The following is a 19,668-nucleotide window of genomic DNA, read 5'->3' on the forward strand; positions in this document are numbered from 1 at the left end:
GGCTCATTTGCACAAAAATGATGGTTTAAACAGCAGGAACAAATGAGATTTCAAAGGGAGAAGTCACAGTAAAGGCAAAACTTTAGTGTTTCAGTTCCCCTATCCTTTAAAAAAAACAAAATATATAATAATTTAAAGTTTACTCCTTTAAGTGAAATATGAATGTCCCATGTGTTTACCTCACAATCATTTTCAGTAGTTAATGGACAGTCTCATGATTCAGGCATCCAATCAATTTCATTGATTAGCTGAACACCACAAACTGCAGTAGTCATTTTGATCTTTACATAGGTTTTTTGTTTTGTTTTTCTTTTTTTTTAAATTGAAGTATAGGGACTTCCCTGGTGGTCCAGTGGTAAAGAATCCGTCTTACAATGCAGGGGATGCAGGTTCAATCCCTGGTCAGGGAACTAAGATCCCACAGGCTGTGGGGCAACTAAGCCCACGTGCCGCAAACTACAGAGCCCATGTGCCCTGGAGCCTGCGTGCCACAACTAGAAAGAAGCCTGCGCACCGCAAGGAAAGATCCCGCATACCTCAAAGAAGATTCCGTGTGCCGCAACTAAGACCCAATGCAGCCAAAAATAAATAAAATAAATAAATAATAAATCTTTTTAAAAAATACAAATGAAGTATAGTTGATTTACAATGTGTTAATTTCTACTGTACCACAAAGTGATTTGGTTATACATATATACATTTACTATATTCTTTTCCATTACGGTTTATCTCAGGAGATTGACTATAGTTCCCTGTGCTATGCAGTAGGATGATCTTTATATAGTTTTAAGTCATTTTTTATTTTTAGTCACATCATTTAATTTATTCCCATAATGGACCTTATTGGTTGAATACCAGAAAAATAATGGTGAAACACACCAAATTAAGGAGGAATATAGAAATATTTCTGAAAATCTCAAAATGTTCCCCCAAAGTGACATTTATATGGTCAAAATTATTTACAAAGCCCAGCAAGGTATTTCTGGTACTTCAAAAATCTCTAACATATCAATCTAAGTTAAATGACTTTTACTTAAAGTCACTTAACATTGTTCATGCAAAAGTGATATTTTTAAAAATTTCTACAGATCTTCAGATTATATATTATGAAATCTAGAGAACTGTATTCTTCAAAGAAAAATCTGAAGACACTTACCTAATTTGTTATTTTAAAATTACTTACATACAGAACATATTTACGCAATATAGTAAATGTAAACGTAGTATTTTGACTTTAAGTTGTGTTAAAAAGAAAATAGATTGGGATTGACATATATACACTAAATGTATAAAATGGATAACTAATAAGAACCTGCTGTATAAAAAAATAAATAAAATAAAACTCAAAACAAAAAGAAAATAGAAAAGCAATAAATTTTCTCCAACAGAAGAGATCGAAGGCACTAATAAGTTTGGTATCATTTACTGAGATTGTACGCTTTCAAGAAAAAATGGCAACTACAGCATTATTACTTGAGGGTTCATTTTCATTATCTAAATTTCCCTATAGTAGGATCTCATAAACAGACCTCACAAAAGATTTATGAACCTGTCCTCATTATTACTCACATGTATAAAGTGGAAGCAACAAATAAATTTAGTTCACACAAATTGAAGGTCAAGTTTTCCAGAAAGCAGATTTAAAAATTATGTTTCAGCTAGGCTAAAAAAATGTATATATCCATACCTCCCAATTACTGTATGTTTTAAATGTATTCAATCAACAATTACACTTTTGAATATATGCCAGGAACTATGATATGTGAATGCTATCCAAAAGTTTTTGCAAACATTTACTGAGCAGCTACTTTGTGTTATCGGTGTTTGTTAGCCACCAATTGCTTACTTTTATTTTTTTGGCTGCACTGCACAGCTTGCGGGATCTTAGTTCCCCAAACAGGGACTGAACCCGTGCCCCCTGCAGTGGAAGCACAGAGTCCTAACCACCGGACCGCCAGGGAATTCCCACCAACTTTACTTTGATAGCCTATACAGTCCTCCCTGGAAATCCGCCCAGGATTGGTTCCAAAACTCTCCGCAGACACCAACATTTCTTACGTACGTAGTACCTTAGCCATCAACTCAACACTAAATTACTGATACTGGAACTCTTGCAACTTAAGTTTTTAAGACTCATGAATAAAAAGTAAAATTGTAAAAGAAAATTAATTTTCAATTATTATTTTACTGCTGTTCTCTTTGGTATTCCTGCCATGGTACTTTTGAGTTGGGTTACCAGTTAACCTTGGATAAATGAAAACTAAACTCAAGGCAATAAGTGTCTTTGCTTTCTTCTCATGAGTGTCAAAACTGCTGAAGTTAATCACAAAATATTAACCTTTCAGCTAGGTTTTCAGATCCGATAAAATTTCCCCTCAAATGAATGACCATGCGTGCTTTCTACTTCGATTTTTTTAAATAATAAGGAGGAAAAGGAGGTAATTCCTGTCTCCCTCCTCCCATCCCCAAAGAGCTCAGAAGTTAAGATGCTTTTTCTTACAAAAACCTCTCCCTACCCATGACGAAGCAACCAAGGATGCCAAGGCAAACCCGGAGATTCCTAAATCTTCAGCAGATTGTAACAAGGAAAACCAAAATTTGACAAAATTCTTCCTTCATTTCCACTGTTTCTGCAAAGATCAACCACTTTCTTGCTTTTAAAAAAAGACCACTGCAGGAATGCTGGCTGTACACTAATGAATAAAATTGCCCTAACGCAGAACCTGACGCTCACTTCTACCAAAGGAGGGCCTTAGTCAGAGGTTAACTACCGAGTAGGGCAAACACTTTAGCAGTTACTCCCTCGCAAACGACAGAAAATGAAGACGTCTCTTTCGAATCTGAGGACAGTCGTGAGGTATCTCCCCGTCCCCTTCCATTACCAGCCTTGTTCCTTTCTGAATCAGGTAGTCCATCAGCCAACCTCCTTTGTCAGTAAAGAGGGTTGATGGTCAGAATCTTTTCGAGACAAAGATTATTGGAATAGTTCCCTGGAACCCAAGGGATCACTGTTAAGGCATCAGAGTCCTCGCCAAGCCCCGACAATAACAAACCAACCAAAGCCTGCGATCCCCATCACCGCCACCATTTCTCGCTCTTCCTAGCCAGGGCTGAGACTCAGACCAGGAAAACCTTTTCCTTTCAGGGAAGTAAGAAGGCGCCAGGTCTGTTTCCTCAGGCCCTTCCTCTCCTCCACTGCTCCCTCAGAACACCTCTACATCTTGCGCTGCTAAGTACGCTTTCAACCGCCAAGCAGCCCAGTCCCAGACACACCCAAGATGGCTCCAACCACCTACCAGAGGAAACAGCTGAGCCACCACTCCAGCGATGCCGTCCTCTCGACTGCGGATATCCCCATTGGTCCAGCCAGAGAGCGCGAGACAACCCGAGAGTTCTGGCAGCCAATCGGGAGACGGCGCGCTTCGGCGCTGCCGCGTTGCCGACGGTACGCGCGCGGAAGTTCTGAGGCGTGGACCCAGTGGGTGTGCAGCCAATGGGCTCCGGGCCAAGTGGTGGAAACCGTCAGTGTCCGACTCCTCCCATTTCGGGTTCGCGTTAGGTAGGCCTGGACGTTAGAGGTCCTCCGTCCCGGCTGAAGCGAGGCGGGACTGTTTTTGCTGAGGTGAGGTCTAGTAAATGGTGAAGTACTTCCCGGCCAGAGGGCACCTGGGGCCGTGAGGTCTCGGTGGCGTGCAGTGGGAGAGGAGTCCGACCCGCGGGGGAGCCCAGCCTCGCCAACGGAGCGGGACGAGCGCAGCCCTCCGGTCTGGCGGGCGGCGTGGAAACCGCAGTCGAGCCGGTGTAACCGAGGCACGGCTGTGGTTGGCCCTCCCAACGGCTCTTTCGGCCCAGCACCCGGGAACGCGGCGGAACTCTCGGCCGCGTGGATCCCAGCCCTTGTCACCTTCCTTCTTTCACCCACGTGCAGTCCCGGGCTGGAGAAGGGACTGCGGGCGCACTGAGTTCTCAACCCGCATTCCAGTCTCTTGTCACCCGATGCACATCTTCATGTGAGGTGATTCCTAAGCAGCTGGGGATCCTGAGGCTGTAAAAGGGTCTGCGGGGAGTGGACTGCAGTCCAAAATCCAGAAGCAGAATTTGATGGTTTAACCACTGACCCATTTCACAGGTAAGACCACACAAACCCTAAATAAGTAAAATCATTTACGCAAGATCACGGAGTTGAGGTCAGATCCTAAGAGCTCCTGACTCTCGTTAACCACGATCCAATAAGGAATTATCCCCAAGAGGTAGTTAAATAAAATAAGGAACAGTATGTAATTGTGCTCTTCGGCAGTTGGAAACCTGCAGTGAGTTCTGCATGTGTTAATGAGGCGGTAGATTGGAATAATCAAAAAACGGGCTCAAAAACCAGGCTGCTTGGTTCCTTAGTTGTTCTCTGCCACTTAACAGTGTGGCAGCTTTAGCTTCCTTGTGAGAATAACGGGCATGCTAATTTATCCCACATGATTGTTAGGCACATTAATACGAACACGTGAAGTATTTAGAAGCCTGCCTGTCACATGGTTTATACGCAATAAATGTTGATTACTGTCATCACAATTAAAACATAACAGAGAGGAAATGGTCACAGTTTCCTAAGAGCCTATTTGTAAAAACGAAAAGGAACCATAAATTGAAGCGAAACAGACTATTTTTCTGCCAAAATGAAAAAGAAGGGGAAAAAATATGAGCAAATTTTAAAATCCTGTTACACTCTCAAATAACACTGGTTGTCTCTGGATGATGAGATTATGAGTGATTTAAATTTTCTTCTCTATGCTTTACTATATTTTGCAAATTTTCTTCAGTAAACATGTTTTAATTTTGTAGTTCAGTTACTTTTAAATTTTTAGAAGGTATGAACAACACTGGTGAGAGCTTTCTTTAAAACGAAGCTATTACTGAGTGTGCTTATATGCTACAGGTGGAAGTATAAATTGGTAGAACATTCCTGGAAGGCAGTTCGGCAGTATGCTCCAGAAGGCTTTAAAATGGACAGTCCCTTTTTGAAAGTTATATACTTAATTTTTAAATTAGTGCATTTTTACATTCTCCTTTTATGAAATTAGAACCTTACAGATAAAGAGCACAATCCCTGAATTACCTACCCCCTTCTCCCCCCATTCCACACTCAAGACTGATGCAGAGCCTTCAAGTCCTTTTTTACACTCACATATTCTCTGTACGTGCATATATGCATTTGTAATTCTTAAAAATCGAAATGGTATCACACTATATAATTCTGTAATTTTATTCACTTGACAGTGTTTTTGCAGTGTAAACGTGTTGTTATTTTATAGCTTGTTATGTTATTTACAGCTCATTTCATTCACCTGCTCGATAGTGTTCCAATGTATGACTGAATTGTTCTGTTAATGTAAAATACTTATCTTTGTCTCATTTATCGATTTTCATGTTAAATTATATTTTGCTTGATATGTACTATGTAGCGCATTTTATTTACCATTCTCCTCTTGATGGACATTAGGTTGTTCAGTTTTTCACCTTTCAAACAGTGCTGCAGGGATATCCTTGTATTTGTTTTGCTGAGCACATGTGCTGTTTCTCAAGAATATATACCTAAAAGTGGAATTGCTTGGTTTTAAGTTATGAACATTTTTAATTTTAATAGGTATTGCCAAATTTGCCTCCAAAATACTTCTACTAATTTACACATCCTACAAAGTAGTCTATGACAGTTCAATTTCCCTACAATCTAGATCAACATGAGATACTATCTTTGTACTTTTTGTCCATCTGATGGATGAAAATTATACTCATTTAAAAATTTTTTTCATTCTCTGATTACCAGTAAAACTGCAGTATCTATTCATATGTTTATTGACCTATAATATATATGTTTCTATCATTTCTTTTTTAAAATTGCCCATTTTTCTATTGAATTATCTTTTTCTTAATGATTTGAGGAGTTCTTTATGCGTCCTGGTTACTGTGTATCCTGTATAATTTTTAAAAATTTCTTTAGAGTCTGTGGCTATGTCCACTTTTTGCTACCATTGTTAAAAAATGTTACAAGCATTTTCTCCCAACTCTTTGGTTGGCTTTTAACTTTAAGTTAAAATTTTAAGTTTGTTAGTTTCCAATTATTTATTCTACAGATAGATTTTTCTCTTCTTTACAATCTTTAGGTCTCTTTTTATTTTACTGTATTTCTCTAAGACTTCCAGTACCAAACTTCCATTGGTGGCAAGTGTCCCCATCTGGTGCCTGACTGTAACGAAAATGCTTCTGATGTTTCCTCATTGAGTATGATATTTACTTCTTTGTTTTTGTAGGTAGTCTTTATCGGGTTAAAGAAATTCTCTTTTATTCCTAGTTTGCAAGAGTTCCTCCTCTTCCCCCGCCCGCCCCAGAATAGTTGACTTTTATTGAAATTCTTTTGTGTGTCTTTCTGTATTTAAGATGATAGTTTTCCTCTATTTATCTGTTAATGTAGAAGTTTACATTGAGTAACTTTACAATGCTAAACTTTTTGGGTATTCCTGGTATAAACCATACTTTGGTAACATACTTTTACTCTACTGCTGCATGTTTTTACTTACTACATTTGCTTCTATACCAAGAAGTGCGTTTGGCCTTGAGTTTCTTTTCTTATGTGTCAAGGTTACAGTAACCTCAAAAAAATGTTGAGTAGCCTCCCATATTTTTTCTGCTCTTGAACAGTTTGTAAACTATGGAAATTATCCATTCCTTGAAAGTTTTGTAGAATTCATCTATAAAACTTTTTGGACCAGGTATACTGGGAGTGAGAGGTGGGGATGTGTGGCATGTAGCTCTGGTAAGATCTTTAATTGTTTTAATTTCCTTCGTACTTATCCCTCTAATTGTTTTTTTTTTTCTTTTTTTCTTGAGCCTAATTGGTATTTAGTCAGTAAGTTCAATTAGATATTCATGGTGAATTGTTCTGTCAGTGTAAAATATTTGTCTCTTTTATTGATTTTTATATTAACTTCTATTTTGTTTGATATGAATGTTTCTTCTTGTATTTGCTGGTATGTCTTTTTTTCACATCCCTTCATTTCAACCTCTTGATGCCATTTTGTGAGATTTAAGTGGGTCTCTTATTTTAAAATATAGCTAGGTTTTGATTGCAATTTAATCTGAGAGTTTGTCCTTTAGTAAGTAAGACTTAACACATTCACCTTTTTTGTGATAATTAACATAATTGGCCTTTTTCTTGTCCTCTTATTTACCTTGCTTCCCATTGTATCTTTTATATCTTATATTTTTCCATTTCTCATTTTAATTGAGGTTTGCCCCAAGTTTTCTTTGTTCTGTTTTCTTTTTCATAGATTACTTTTACATTTTTTTCTAAAGATTTATTTATTATTTTTAAATTTTATTTATTTTTGGCTGCGTCGGTCTTAGTTGCGGGACGCAGGCTCTTCGTTGTCCTGCGCGGGCTTCTTTAGCTGTGGCTTGTACGCTCCAGGGTGCGCGGGCTCTAGTTGAGGAGCGCGAGCTGAGTAGTTGTGGCGCACAGGCTTAGTTGCCCCGCGGCATGTGGGATCTTAGTTTTCTGACCAGGGATCGAACCCACGTCCCCTGTATTGTAAGGCGGATTCTTTACCACTGGGCCACCAGGGAAGTCCCTACTTTTACATTTTTAACACAATTATTAAATTTATATTTTCCTAACAAAGTCTACATTTCGTTTGTATTGATATCCTCCCTACGAAGAACTTAGTATGCTTCTACTTTATTTTCTCAGATCTTGCAAGAATCCTCTTCCATCCCTCCTTCAAAAAAGAATATAAATTTCCTATGGTTATATCTTCTAGCATTTTGGTTTCATTTGTCATTAAAACCCATTTTTAATCTGTATTTATCTAGCATTAATGTGTTTTACTCATTTATTTGCGCACTTTTGCTTCTTTTACCTCAGTACTTCCTTCTACGTTAGTTTTTATTCATGAGGTACTTCTTTATTTCTTTCAGAGTCTTTGAGTGTCTGTAAAAGCCTTCCCGCCCCCTCCCCCCCCCCCCCCCCCACTATTGAAAGATACCTTGGCTGAAATAGTATTCTGGATTCAGACTTATTTTCCCGTAACATTTTGCATCTGGCATTTCTGATGAGAAGTCTGAGTACCAGTCTGATAAACATTCCTTTTAGATAATCTAGATTTTCTGAAAGTTTCTGAGACTTTGTCTTTCTTCTTGATATTCTGAAGTTTATCCATGGTTTGTCTAGTGGAATGTATTAAAAAGTTTATCTTGCTTGATACTCAATGGACCCTTACCTGCACTAGCCACATTAGTAGGCTAATGTGTTTTCCAGTTCTGAGAATTTTTTGGTCATTATTGCCTCTTCTTCATTCTAGTTATCCCTCCTTTTATTTCTTTGCTCTGTGTTCTGAGTGAATTACTCAACTCAGTCTCTCAGCTTACTAACTGGCTCTTCATCTGAGTCTATGCTATTATATCTATCTATTGAGTTTATTCAGTAACTGTTTTTATATCCAAGATAGCCAATTGGTTACTTTTTAAAATTGTATGTTTTTTCATAGATGAGGTTTCCTTCTTTAGCTCTTTGATATTAAATACAATATTTGCTTTAAAATTATTTTCAGGATGCTCTATTAATTCTCCTCCTTAATATAAGTTCATCAGTTTGGTGGGCTTGTTAAGTCTCTTTCATGGTATAGCTTTCTTCATATGTTTGATGATTCTTGGTTGTGTGTTCATCTCCTCTGAGAGGATGTGCTCTTCCTTTTGCCGTGGTGATGTGTTTGTGGTTGGCATTATCTCTGCAACTTCCCATCTGTTTCCTTTCCCCAGAGAGGTCGTGCAGACTCAATCTATAGAGAATTCCCTTTTTGCTTTCAGCATGACTTTATATTTTTAATTACAAAAAAAATTACCATTTCTTCAGATTTGGTGTGGCAGTGGGAGAAGAATTTATATGTGGACTAACATCTTGAGACTAAAATTGCTGACCTCTTTTTGACCTTTTAGTTCTACCTCTAGGTGTATATCTGCAGGAAATAATCAGAGATATACATAAGATATATTCCAGCCTTATTTATTATACTGGAAAAATAGAAATAATCTAAATGTACATTATAGAGGTTTATTTATAGTACTAATTATTAACTTATTAAATTTTAATTATTGCAGTTCTTTAGTGTAATTTAATATATGGATTATTGACCAAAGTACATTATACAGCCACTTAAAAGTCATATTACAGGAAAACATTAATGACGAGAGAAAGTACAGGATATATTATCAATGAAAGATTATAAAAAATTATATATACTAAAATTCAAATTTTGTTTTAAAAGTATATATACTGAAAGAATAATAATAATTGCTAGCATTTATTGAGTCCTTTGTAATGTGCCAAGTATTATTCTAGGTTATTATGTCTTAACCTCACAACAATCTTTTGAGGTAGTCAGCATTATTATCCCCATTTAAAAAGTTTTATAAAATGGAGATAGTTTATATTAATTAACATATATTAAGTAGGTGATTCTTCATTTTTCTGTAATTTTCCTAATATTGATATTTTACATGTTTTTCCAGTTAATATGCATTCTTTTTTCATAATAGTTCATGCTGTTTTAAAAGATAGCACTATTGTTATAACAATCTCTTTTTCCTTATATATTTTATTATTTACAAATATGCACCATTCCTTATTGTTTTCCTTACAGAATGTTTCATGCATTCATGGACCGAAAGATGGAGTTGGTTTTTATTTTTAAAATGATATTGTCAGTGATCTGATACGACTATAAGTATTCACTTGATGAAGATGCATGGACTTGTCATTAAGTTGGACTAGTGATCATTTCTGAAAGTTTCTTCAACCACAATTTCTATTTGAAAATTCAAGTATCAAAGAATATTTGGTTTAGAGTGGTATAATGATTCTCTGAGTACTGCAAATTTCATAGAGACCACAGTTGGATTCCAGTTATATTCTACAATCAAAGTGATTCAGTTCTTTGATAAAGTTAATTTTGAAGAATTTTGTTTGTAAACAACGCCAAAAGATGGGAGAAAAAAATGGTAGGTTGAAAAACCATTGTTAAACTTTATGTTTAAAAGTGTATAGACTACTTAATGAAGCTGAATTGTGGAATTTTCAAGGTTTTTCTGTGCAAGTAACTTTTCTGAATTCGAAAGAATTAAGGATTTATAGGATTTACTCTCATGTAGCAACAATTTTGATTGTCTTTATAATTAGTTGTATATCTGTAATGCTAAGTCAGTACCTTAATGTACTTTTAAAAAATACACTTTATTTTTTTTAGAAAACTTACAGATTTACAGAAAAATTGATAGTACAGAGAGTTCCCATAGTCTCTGCACCCAGTTCTGCCTATGATTAAAATTTTACATTTGGCTGGTACATTTGTTACAATTAATGAACCATTATTGACCCATTATAATTAACGGAAGTCCATAGTTTATTCTTATTTCCTTACTTGATGTCTTTTTCTATTCCAGGATCCCATCCAGGATACATTACATTTACTTATGTCTCCTTAGGGTCCTTTTGCATATGACAGTTTCTCAGACTTCCCTTGTTTTTGTAAGATATTGTATCCAAGTGTTTTGTAAGATGCCCCTTTATTAGACTTATTGACTGATTTTTTTCTTTTCTCGCGATTAGACTTGGGTAGTGGATTTTGGGGAGAAAGACCATAGAGGTAAAGTGTCAGTTTTACGAAATGATATCAAGGGTGCATGTTACCAACATGATTTCTCACCTGTTGATGTTGAGCTAGATCACCTGGCTGACATAGTGTTAAGTGGCTTCTCCGCTGTAAATTACTACTCTTTTTTTTCTCCCTTTCTCTACTATACTCTTTGACAGGAATTCACTATGTGTAGCCCATACTTAAGGAACATGAATTTATGCTCCTCCTCTTTGAGAACAGAATATTTACATTAATTATTCAGAATTCTTCTGCAAGGGAGATTTGTCTCCTTTCCCCAGTATGTGTATTTATTCAATCATTTATTTACATCAGTATGGATTCATGGATACTTAGTTTATACTTTGGGTTATAATCCAGTACTGTTTTATTTTGTTCTTCAAATTGTCCCAGGATTAGGCATTTGGAGCTCTTTCAGTCAGCTTCCTGTCCCTTTGACATACCCCCATCAATGTAGGTGGTTTTTGTTTTGTTCTTTGTTTTTGGTTTTTAGCACTTACTTATTTTCTGGTACTATATGATGCTCCAGGCTCATCTTGTATATTTCCTGCCATAGTCCTAGAATGAGCCATTTCTTAAATGAGCCCTCCTGGTTCCTTTTATTGGAGAATGGTATTACAAACTAAGATCTGGGTAGTAGGTGTATTCATTTGTTATTGGGGTGTCTTGCTTCTGGCCCTCTCAGCTGACAGAGCAAGGTATATATAAATATAATTGTATATACACATATCTATAAATATTTCTATATGTAACCATCTGTATCTGTATTGAGCTAAACATGAGTTTATACTGATGTTTCTGGCTCTAATCCATTACCACATGGATTATTCTAGCTTACTCTCCTTGCTTATCTATAAATTCCCATTATCTGTTATCCATTTATTTAATTGCTCAATTCTAGTATATATGTATAGCAGTATCAGAAGTACTATAAACTTATTCTCAGGTGTGACACCTCAGTGCTTGTGCAATTTCCTTTTGCCTATAGTTTTACAGAGTCCATTTATTTCCAAAGTTATTTAGGTCAGCACCTTTTCCACCTAGCCCTTCAGAGAGGTTGTGTATACATTCCTTCGTGGGATCCCTGATCTCTTAAATGATATTTTAAAATTTACATACATTAAGCTTCACTTTTTGTGCTTTCAAGTTCTGTAGGTTTTGACGAATGCATAATGTCATGCATACACCACTACAGTATCATACAGAATAGTTTCACCACCCTTTAACATACTTGTAATACAGGGATTGTTTACAGATTGTAGTACTGATTTCACTGGACAGTTATCTAGGCCGGCGGTTTCAAACTTTCTTTTGGTCTCAAGACTACTTTATACTCTTAAAAGTATTTAAAACCCCTAACAGCTTTTGTTTATGTGGATAATATCTATTCATATTTACTGTATTAGAAAACTGAGAAGCTTCAAAAATGGTAATTGGCTTATTTTTTTTTAAATAATAAACCCAACATGTTAACATAAATTACATTTTTGTGAGACATAACTATTTTCTGAAACGAAAATAATTAGTGAGAAAACCATTGTCTTATATTTTTACAAATCTCTTTAATAGTTGGCTTAATAGAAGAGAGATTCTCAGATCTGCTTCTGCATTCAGTCTGTTGTCATATGTTGCTTTGGTGTAAATGTATAAAGAAAATGAAGCTTCACACAGACAAGAAGTTGGAAAAAGGAAGTATATTTTAATAGCCTCTCAGATAATTGTGGATATTTTTCTTTGATACAACTACAAAACTCAACAAGTAGTCATTCCTTCAAGGTTAGTTGTAGTGTGGAATCTGAATTCATATCAGTGAGCTTTTTTTACACTATGTTACATTAAAAGTCCATTGGTTTGTCTTGCACTTTGATGGGTCTTTTACACATGTATGATTTTATAACATCATGCATTGACCACTTGGAAAACATTGGTTCAGTGAATTATGCAGATTTTTCCAAATGTTGACACATTTGATCATACAGTATTTAAAAATTACATTTGTTAATATTGCTACCAATCTCATCAAAAAGTGATTAGTTATTGAGAAGCTCTCAAGCTTACCATGGCAGATGCAAGTTTTCTAAATTTTCAATTTAAACTTGATAGCTTGAATTTATCATTAGCAACAAATGCTGTTAGTTTTGTCCTTCAAGTGATAGGCTCCCTTTATTCATGTTTGAGAAAATGTGTACCAAACACCCAAGTTGGAAAAAACCATAATTTTTATTAGTGGTTCTTTTAAGGAAAAATGGTTTTCTATGAAAAAAAAAAAAAAAACAGCTAGTTTAGCTTACAACTCAAACAATCTCCCTAGTGCTTTTCCTTGAAACAGCCATTGTACTGTGGTAATTATTTATGTTGCTTTATCAAGGACCTTCTTAAGTGAAATTGGTGGTAAATAATAACAATGACTTACTAGTAGTTTGGTGCAACTGCCTTGATTCACACTAAGGCTCCAACATTTTTACTCACCAGTGCTTTTGAACCATCAGCTAATGTCAATATAGGGAAGAAAAAGGCAAATAATGTCTTGATATTACTATTAAAATGGCCTGACCTAGCGTATTGTCTGAAAGGATTTGGGAACTCCCAGGAGTTCATAGACTACACTTTGCTGATAACAGGCTCAAAGGTGTCCAGAGATTCTCTGGACCAATGCCCTGAAGCTCTTAAAGGGATGGATGGAGAAATATAGATATATACATATACACATACCTAGGTCATTATCAATGTATTTAGTAAGCACTCCATAAATATTCATCTAGTAAATGAACAGATAAGTGTGATTCATGAGCATTGCCTATCTACAAAGATTTTCTATCTCAAGTGAAATTGGAAGACATATAGTCTAACTATACGATTTACTTGTCTTCCTTCTTTACAAAGCTGCCATACCTCTTGCTTCATGATTATGTTCTTGCAATAAATAGTCATATCTAGATAAGTAATGGAGCAAGCTTGGACAGACAGTAGAGTTATCAGATGGTATTCTTCATTTCTGGAAGCAAGTAGGGGCAATATTAGTATACTGATTTGATTTTCAGTTCCAGTACCTGCTGCTGTATTCCTTCTCAGTCTCCATGGTTCCTTTTTCTTGTACTAATCACTTACATGTTGATGTTCTACAGAAGACCCTCTTCTCATTCTACAAATTCTCTCTAACCACATCTATTCTGTGGCTTTAGCAAGAATTTGTGTGCTATTGACTCCAAAATTTGTATATCTGGACCAGATCTTACTCTGGGGCCTGTGTATCCAGTTTACTCACCCGGCTTGAATTTCTCACTTGTCTCTCTACCTTTACTCCCTATCACAGTGGATACCATTATTATACATATGGTTGCCTGAGTCAGAAATGTAGAAATCATTCTTGTCTCGTCCCTCTTCCCACTGCCACTTGAGTGATATTTTTAAGAAGCAAAATTAATAACATAATAAGATGCTTAAACCTCTTGAGTGGCTCCCCGTAGCCTTCCATATAAAAATAAAGTTGCTTAGCATGGCACTCAAGGCCATGTCACAGCCCCTATCTGTCTCTAAAACATCATTTCTCATTTTGTCCTTTCACATTGCATTTTTTTCAGATGTTGAAACCTTTGTCTGAACTGTGCTATGGGGAAAAAGGAAAAGAGGCTTAGTCTTGTGTAGTACACATCAGGCCATTGGTTAGATGACTGCCAGGGAGAGTTGGGACTCTGAATCCTAAGTTTCTTTTGAAGAATCTCACTCCATTACCAACTTGGAGGTTCTGGGTTTAATTTTTAATATTAAGGAAAATGTATTTTTTATAAACTTACTGCTCTGTCTGCTCATTAATCCTCCCAATGGCTTCTCAAGTGACCTTTCTACAGTGCAGTTATTGTTATGTTTCTCCCTTGCTTAAGGTCCTATTCATTTTAAACATTTTATACATTAATTTTATATATTTTATAAATAATTTGTGTTTAACATTTTAGGTATTTTTTGTTACTTTTAAACATAGTGTAAGATTTGACTTTTGCCAATTTATTTTAATTGCATTTCTCGTATTTCTGTTTTCAGCTTTGAAAGGATGATTTTGCTAGAAAATTTTTGATTAAGGTGTTAGCTTGCTGGGCATCTGAAATGTTGGTTTATCTATATAACTGTATCTATAAAAGCTTTAAACATTATTTTGCCTCCTGTAATTGTGAACAAAAAATGTTGCCTGCCATTTCAGTAAACAATGAATATTGCCTGCCAACAAGCCCTCATCCACTACATCCGCCCCCAACAGCACGCCCTGAGGGGAATTCAGAGTGTAGAAAAACCGGATACTAGTCCTAGATAGTTAAGATGTGTGTCTGAGGAATAACTTCAATGAGCCCTAACTCTTGCATCTCCCCAGACACAGAAAAGCACTAAAATCATTAAACTGAGATGTCTGTCTTTTGTGATTAGCAGTAATCTTTTGATGTTTGACTACATGTTTTATTACCACCACCCCCCAGCCCCCACTCCCCCTGGCAAAAAACTTCTGTATATCCTGGCTCCTCCCTTACCTCTTCGGAGCAGTTCCTCAGAGCTGTCTGAGAGGCTGCCTCCCAGGCTGTGGTACTCAGTAGTTTGCCAAATAAAACATAATGTGCAACTTGTAGGTTGTGCATTTTTCTTTCAGTCAACATAATTATTAAAAAGTTAATATCAAAGATAGTTTTTAAAGCATTATTGTTAGGCATTTAGTTATTTCAACAATTGTTGAGATGTTTCATTCTGAAACCCGCCACTTCCATACTCAGTGGAGGTTATGTCCTTGAAATTTTTTAAGTGAATATGTGTCTATAAATACACCCACTCCCACCCCTAGAATGAAGTCATTCCTTCTGTTTTCCAGTCAAGAAATAGTGTCACTACACAGAAAGAAAAATAAATTGTTTAGGCATTTAAAGTTAAAAAAAAAATAGTGTCACTAAAGTTTTCAACACATTTTTTTTTTAATTAGCAGAAATAAGTGAGATACCAGGTCATATTTTTTGCTTGTAGGTCATTGTAAAGAAACAGTGACCAAAATCTTTTTCTTCAAGGAAAGTAATAGGCCAATTAAATTTTGATTTTTATTTAGAAACCAAGTATATTCTTTTTTTTTTTTTTATAAAGCTTGTACACTGATACTTTTTTATTTTTTAATTTTATTTATTTATTTATTTTATTTTTTGGCTGTGTTGGGTCTTCGTTTCTGTGTGAGGGCTTTCTCCAGCTGCGGCAAGCGGGGGTCACTCTTCATCGCGGTGCGCGGGCCTCTCACCATCGCGGCCTCTCTTGTTGTGGAGCACGGGCTCCAAACGCGCAGGCTCAGCAATTGTGGCTCACGGGCCTAGTTGCTCCGCGGCATGTGGGATCCTCCCAGACCAGGGCTCGAACCCGTGTCCCCTGCATCGGCAGGCAGACTCTCAACCACTGCGCCACCAGGGAAGCCCAAGAAACCAAGTATATTCTTAATAACATGTGCCTTAGGAAAATTATGTCTATTGAGTTCTTAGGCTATTCACTTATTTTTTCTTTAGGTGATGCAAAAACTTTCTGGATGGAGCTAGAAGATGATGGGAAAGTGGATTTCATATTTGAACAAGTGCAAAATGTGCTGCAGTCACTGAAACAAAAGATCAAAGATGGATCTGCCACAAATAAAGGTATGAAGCAATAAAAACGTTCAGTACATTTAATGCTGAATATTACCCACTGATAATATAGTATAATTCTGTTTCCAGTATTGCTGTTCGTTTTAAAAGTCAAATAACTTCTTTTGTTTTTTAAGAACCTAACATCAGTTCTACTTGCTTTGTGTGTGTGTGTGTGTGTGCCCCGCTTCTATAAAAACTTGTTTTTACCGTACTGTGGACATTTTGTAAAACTGGATGAAGCTGATTACTTTGAATAATAGCTGCTGAATTTATCTCTACTTATCTCAGGCTACCTTTTTCTCCCTCATTTTATCTTTTTTTTTGGGGTGTGAGGGGGGTGTACTGCAAAACTAATATCTGCTCATTGTAGAACATTTGGTACATATAGAAGAATGTAACAGAAATTATCTATTACCCAGTCATTCAGAGGCAACTTATTTTTTTTTAATATAAAAGTAAATATATAAATATATTTTGCCTGCTTTAAACAGAACTTGCCTTAGTAGTCTTCAGAAAGCAAACCTTGCGTTCTACATAGGCAGTCAGTTCAGTCAACCAAGTATATTTTCTGCTTCTTTGTCTTCAATCTAAGTGGTTGTAGAACATAGACTTTTATATGGAAATTTCCTTCATTCCATCAGAACGTCTGATTTTCAAGCAAAATCTCCCCCACTATCCTTTATTTTTCCCCAGGATATTCTTAATACTTTATGGATGTTCTTATGACATTAATCTATGATGCGCTTGTCCACAAAATTAATACTATTTTTCATTTTAATATTTCTTCTCATTCCTTCATGAATCAGATATATCTAGGTTTGAATCCAGTTCTACCACTTCCTAGCTTATTGACCTGGAATAAACAGCTTAACCACTAGACCTTAATTTCTTTGTCTTTAATGTATTCAGTAGATAATCATAAGAACCTCTTAGAGGAGTTGTGAAGATTGAATGAGATAAAGTATGTAAATTGCCTAGTACAGTAGCTGACATCTTGAGTGAAGATGATACTGCTGCTGATTGTTTTCATTCTTTTTTCCTTTCCTTAACAGAATACATCCAAGCAATGATTCTAGTGAAGGAAGCAACTATAAATAATAATTCAGCTTTGATAAAGGGTATGTACATTTCTAATCCCAATCTAGAATATTCTCTGCTGTTTTCTTGCTTTGAAGCAAGCCAGCCTTAATTATGTCACGTTAACTGAAGCCAGTTTAAAGTAAAACTGTAAGATCCATATATGGAAATCAGTTTCCCTAGTAAATGAAAAGTCCTACCCATCCAGAGATAGGAAATGCATACTCTACTAAACCTCTCCAGGAAGGAATGAACAAATGTATCTCTTCTTCAAAAACGCTTCTACTATAAGAAGGGCAAAAAGAATTCCAAGACTCCAAACCACTATAAACCTATTGATACTTTGTGTAAAGAACAATACTAAAAGGTACATTCTGGTATAAATAAATTGATGGAAATTTTTTTCATTTCTAGATTATTATTAGACCGTGAGTCTAACAAATTTATTTTAGAAGTAATTGAACAAAGATAATGTACCAGGATTATAAAAAGAAAAATTGAAAAGTTATTTTAGATAAACAAGTCCTACTGTATAGCACAGGGAACTATATTCAATATCCTATAATAAACCATAATGGAAAAGAATATGAAAAAGAATACGTGTGTGTGTATATATTTTTATATATATATATATATCTGAATCACTTTGCTGTACACCAGAAACTAACAGAACATTAGAGATCAACTATACGTCAATTAAAAATTTTTTTAATTAAAAAGCAAGTTATTTTATCAGAATCACTATCCTATAAATCTTACACTATCACTAATTTGCTAAAGTGTTGAGGAGGTACATTTACTAAATTTTAATTAATATTGGTAAATATTTTCAACAAATTGTAATTATTTTAATTGTCATAATTTGGAGCCATAAGGTTTTAAATCTCTGAAAAATGGCTTAACATCATCAGTTTTTATTTATTTATGTATGTATTTATTTTTTGCTGTGCTGAGGCATGCGAGATCTTCATTCCCTGACTAGGGATTGAACCCATGCCTCTGCAGTGGAAAAGAGGAGTCTTAACCACTGGACCGCCAGGGAAGTCCCAAGTTTATTTTAAAGAAAGCTTTTGTTATTCAAAAGTATTTTCAATTTCAGTAGCTAATGTACAGTTTTAGACGAGTAGATTCTTTAAGAAAACAGTCTTTCTCTCAATATCCTTCAATAGCACTTGGAATCAACACACCCTTAAGGGATTACATTTGCTTTGCAGGAGAAGCTTTTAAATGCAGGGGGTGGTAAGAGGAACTAATTCTAAACAATGTTGTTTCTTTTTTTCTTTCTGAAACAGTCTTTCCCACTAAAAGAAAGTAGGTTGGGTTTTTGTTTTGGTTCTTTTAAAGTAATGATTTCATCAGTAGAAATACTGAGTACTACAGTTTCATATTTTTATATAGTTCATCTGAAGTGTAACAAATTTATCAAAATAAAAGTGTATGTTTGCTAGTGGTAGAGCAATGTTTTAAAAGTAATTGGGGCGTTATGTAATTGACATTGCTAGCATATGTAGGGATTAAACACTTTCTAGTAATAAAGATTCATGTTAGTATTTATATTAAAAGGAATATTGAGACTGAGGGAAACAAAAGGACTTGGTGTTGAGGTCAAAACAAGCCATCCCAGATCCAGCCTGAGTTCTCCAAACCACTAATTACCTTTAATTTTCTTTGATTGTGTATAATTCTGTAAATATCTGCTGTATCCCCATACGAAGAATTGGATACTGTTTTCTTGAAAGAAATTATTATTTCTCCTTTCTCCCCTTATCTAATGGTTAATATAAAATCTCCATGTTTTTTAGTAAATCTTATTTCTAACTATGCTTATATTTATTTGTTTTGTTCCTATTTGTTAATATGGCTTTATATGGCTCATTCAAAGAAATTAGCTGGGAAATTCTTAACTTGTTAAACTTATTTAATTTTTAGTCAGTTATTATATTATTTACTCAGCTCTCTTCAACTATCAGATTTTAAATCTTTTTTCACCTGGATAACTGAAGAGGGTTATTTATGCTTTCTAATTAGCCAAGGATGACCTTGGATTATAACTTAAACTATTCTTTTATTTACTTAAACTTTTTTTTTTCTTTTTAATAAGAGTGGTCTGCACTAAAGGACCAATGGAAGTTAATAATCTAAGGCAGGATGAGAATCACTTTTTTTCTTAAGGTCCACCACTGCATAGGAAAAAGCACAATTAAAAACAATTTTTTAAAACCAAACAAAGAATATTCTACATATCCATTTTTTTCAAAATA

The 19,668-nt window shown here is 35.4% G+C and overlaps 2 protein-coding genes across 14 annotated transcripts in view; one reads left to right on the top strand and one right to left on the bottom strand.

Moving 5' to 3' along the window:
* The window catches only part of CAB39L (calcium binding protein 39 like), a 94,499-nt gene extending 91,106 nt beyond the window's left edge, over nucleotides 1-3,393 (bottom strand). For 2 of the 5 annotated variants that reach the window (XM_082434505.1, XM_082434502.1), the window contains exon 1: nucleotides 3,297-3,393. The gene's annotated coding sequence lies outside the window, so the exon portion shown is untranslated. Of the gene's footprint in view, nucleotides 1-1,846; nucleotides 3,251-3,296 lie in introns of those variants that run through there. The other 3 variants (XM_082434504.1, XM_082434506.1, XM_082434503.1) reach the window with 3 other exon arrangements.
* A 71-nt stretch (nucleotides 3,394-3,464) lies between these two features.
* LOC309647262 (histone-lysine N-methyltransferase SETDB2-like) overlaps nucleotides 3,465-19,668 on the top strand; it is an 82,836-nt gene continuing 66,632 nt past the window's right edge. For 3 of the 9 annotated variants that reach the window (XM_082434418.1, XM_082434417.1, XM_082434416.1), the window contains exons 1-4: nucleotides 3,466-4,129; nucleotides 9,684-10,041; nucleotides 16,214-16,339; nucleotides 17,383-17,448. In XM_082434418.1, coding sequence (XP_082290544.1) covers nucleotides 10,026-10,041; nucleotides 16,214-16,339; nucleotides 17,383-17,448 — 208 coding nt within the window. In that variant the 5' untranslated portion in view covers nucleotides 3,466-4,129; nucleotides 9,684-10,025. Of the gene's footprint in view, nucleotides 4,130-9,683; nucleotides 10,042-16,213; nucleotides 16,340-17,382; nucleotides 17,449-19,668 lie in introns of all 9 variants that reach the window. The other 6 variants (XM_082434412.1, XM_082434419.1, XM_082434413.1 and 3 more) reach the window with 5 other exon arrangements.

This window comes from Balaenoptera physalus (assembly GCF_965194825.1).
Source record: "Balaenoptera physalus genome assembly, chromosome: 18".
Classification (NCBI taxonomy): domain Eukaryota; kingdom Metazoa; phylum Chordata; class Mammalia; order Artiodactyla; family Balaenopteridae; genus Balaenoptera; species Balaenoptera physalus.